The 2,709-nt window shown below is 34.7% G+C and overlaps 1 protein-coding gene across 1 annotated transcript; it reads left to right on the forward strand.

Annotated features, from left to right (window-relative positions):
• The first annotated feature begins 334 nt into the window (after positions 1-334).
• On the forward strand, positions 335-2,218 carry LOC110803296 (uncharacterized protein At4g06744). Its single transcript, XM_022008798.2, has one exon. The coding sequence runs from the start codon at positions 576-578 to the stop codon at positions 1,935-1,937; it is 1,362 nt and encodes a 453-aa protein (XP_021864490.1). The 5' UTR covers positions 335-575; the 3' UTR covers positions 1,938-2,218.
• Positions 2,219-2,709: the final 491 nt, after the last annotated feature.

Consider the following 2,709-nt stretch of genomic DNA (forward strand, 5'->3'; position numbering starts at 1 on the left):
ATAATGAAAAACAATTTTCATAACTATCTCAAAGGTGGAAAAATATTTCCTTTTAAGGAACCAAACAAATGAAAGCTAGTTTGAAATTGTGTTTTCCCTTAAAAAATATTTTCCACGGAAAATCATTTTGCACTGAAAACGTTTTACACCATACCAAACGGATCCTAAAGCACAAAGAATAAAGTAGATCGAAGTAAGATACTAGTGCATAAAAAAGAAAGAAGTTAAGCTAACAAAGTTGGAATGATTGGAATATACTTTGAGAAGAACAGGTAATTAATATGTAAAATACATTAGCAAAAGTAAGGTGGTAATGTATTCATTGATGAAGGTACTTAAAACACCTAACCCACTGTAGAATAAAACTCACATATAGTGCTTAAATACAATATCTTAATGCTTTACAATTGATCACCTTTATTCTTTTAACTTTTTTCTTCATTTTCAACAAAGGATTGAATAAACAATAAACAATGCTAAACCTCCGGTTTTGCAGCACCTAAATGGTTCCAACATTGTTTGTTTACAAACACTATTACTACTTTTCTTCAAAAAAAAAAAAAAATTAAACGAAAATGAAAATCTCTGCAATTTCGATCTTCTGGGTCGTTCTACTCTTTACAGCAGGCTTAGTTGCAGGCGATAACTCAGAAGAGTCTCGGGTTTTCCATGGTGACGACAACAATGGCAAAAATGTTGTAAACAACAGGAAAAACTTTTGGCCATGGGATGAGGACAATTACTGCTTCCCGTTATGGCCATTTAGTGATTGTAGTAAACCTGATGAACCTCTGCCGATTCCAGCACTTCCACCACCATCTACTCTGCCAATTCCACCTATACCACTACTATCCCCGCCATCTCTTCCACCATTGCTACCATCAATCCCAAGTGGGCTGATTTTTGCAGACTTAAGGCTTGCAGTAGTTTATCCAATCATCCAAAACTTCAAAAATATAATAACTTCAGACCCTCTAGGGATCACCAAAACATGGGTGGGTTCTGATATTTGTAGATACAAAGGCTTCTTCTGTGATAAACCACCAAATAACTCAACTGCTATATCAGTGGCATCTATAGACTTTAATGGTTTTGGCCTCAGTGCCACAACTCTTGAAGGCTTCCTTGATCAACTCCCTGATTTAGCACTTTTTCATGCTAACTCTAACTTTTTTAGTGGAACCCTCTCATCAAACATAGCTAAACTTCCCTACCTCTACGAGCTAGATCTTAGCAATAACAGATTCACAGGACCATTCCCACTCGCTGTTATAGGCATGGAGAGTCTCAGTTTCTTAGATATTCGGTTCAACCAGTTCTCCGGGTCAATCCCTCCTGCAATTTTCACACAAAATCTCAATGTTCTCTTCCTTAATGACAATAATTTTGTGTCAGCTTTGCCTCAATTACTAGGAACTACCCACATATTATACCTCACCTTAGCCAACAACAAGTTCACAGGTCCACTTCCACGCGATATTGCTAAAGCATTATCTGCCTTAACTCAAGTTCTGTTAATGAACAACCAGTTAACTGGTTGTTTGCCTTACGAGTTAGGCTTCCTTAACGAAGTTACTGTTTTTGATATAAGCCACAACAAACTCACCGGCCCACTCCCATTTTCGTTAGCTTGTATGGAGAGGGTGTCACTCCTTGATTTATCAGCAAATTTGCTCGATGGAATGGTGCCCGACATAATTTGTCAGCTACCAAATTTAGTTAAAATATCTCTTTCTGACAATTACTTCACACAGGTTGGTCCATACTGTAGGAACCTCATCAACATAGGAATTTTGGACATAACAAACAATTGCATTCCTGGTCTACCATCCCAACGATCACTGTTCGACTGTGCACCCTTCTTCGCGCAGCCAAGGATCTGCCCTTATATGGAAACTTATACAATCATCCCTTGTAAGCCTAACTTCATCCATTAAGGACTCTCACCCAATTTTATTTTCTCTTCGTACATGATTTTATATTTTTATCATGTCTACTTAATTTCTTCTACGTTTTTTTTATCTGTTTTTGTATCCTGGACAGTTTTCCGATAGATTAAACCCAGTTCTGGTTCTCTTTTTTTTTTGTTTTTTTTGTTTTTTAAGAGGTAATCCCTCCGTCCCTTTTTGTTTCCTCCATTTTCCTTTTGGATGTTCTCTTAAGGTTGCTCTATATCTTAAATGATAAGTTTTCTCATTTGCTCTTGCTCTATTCTCTACTCATTAGACTATTTTACTAATTCAATTCTTAATAAAATAGAGTTTCTTCTATGAACAATAAAAATAGACCTTTAATAAAGTGAAATTTCTTCCATAGAACAATAAAAAACGGACGGAGAGAGTATTAAAGCTTGCAGTTTTGATTCTCGAATGAGATTGTCATAAAACCAATGTCACAGGAATTTTATTAGTTTTAATTTGACGTACTTATAGCTAGTACTCTGTATGAGATATCTCTTAACAAAAATATTAGTATATCATTGTTTTCATTTTCCAAACCAATTTTGATACCTTTGAAAGTTCAATATATTTACACAATTGTCATGTTATGTACTTTCTCCGTTCTTTTTTAAAGACACAATTATTTAGTCATTTGCTAATGCATGATTTTAAACATTAATATGTCCAATTATTTATAAGAAAAAATTATAAAAAGTTGATATTTAAAAAGTATTTATTAAGACAAATCTAATAAGACTCAACGCAACTA

This window comes from Spinacia oleracea, chromosome 3 (assembly GCF_020520425.1).
Source record: "Spinacia oleracea cultivar Varoflay chromosome 3, BTI_SOV_V1, whole genome shotgun sequence".
NCBI classification, from domain to species: domain Eukaryota; kingdom Viridiplantae; phylum Streptophyta; class Magnoliopsida; order Caryophyllales; family Amaranthaceae; genus Spinacia; species Spinacia oleracea.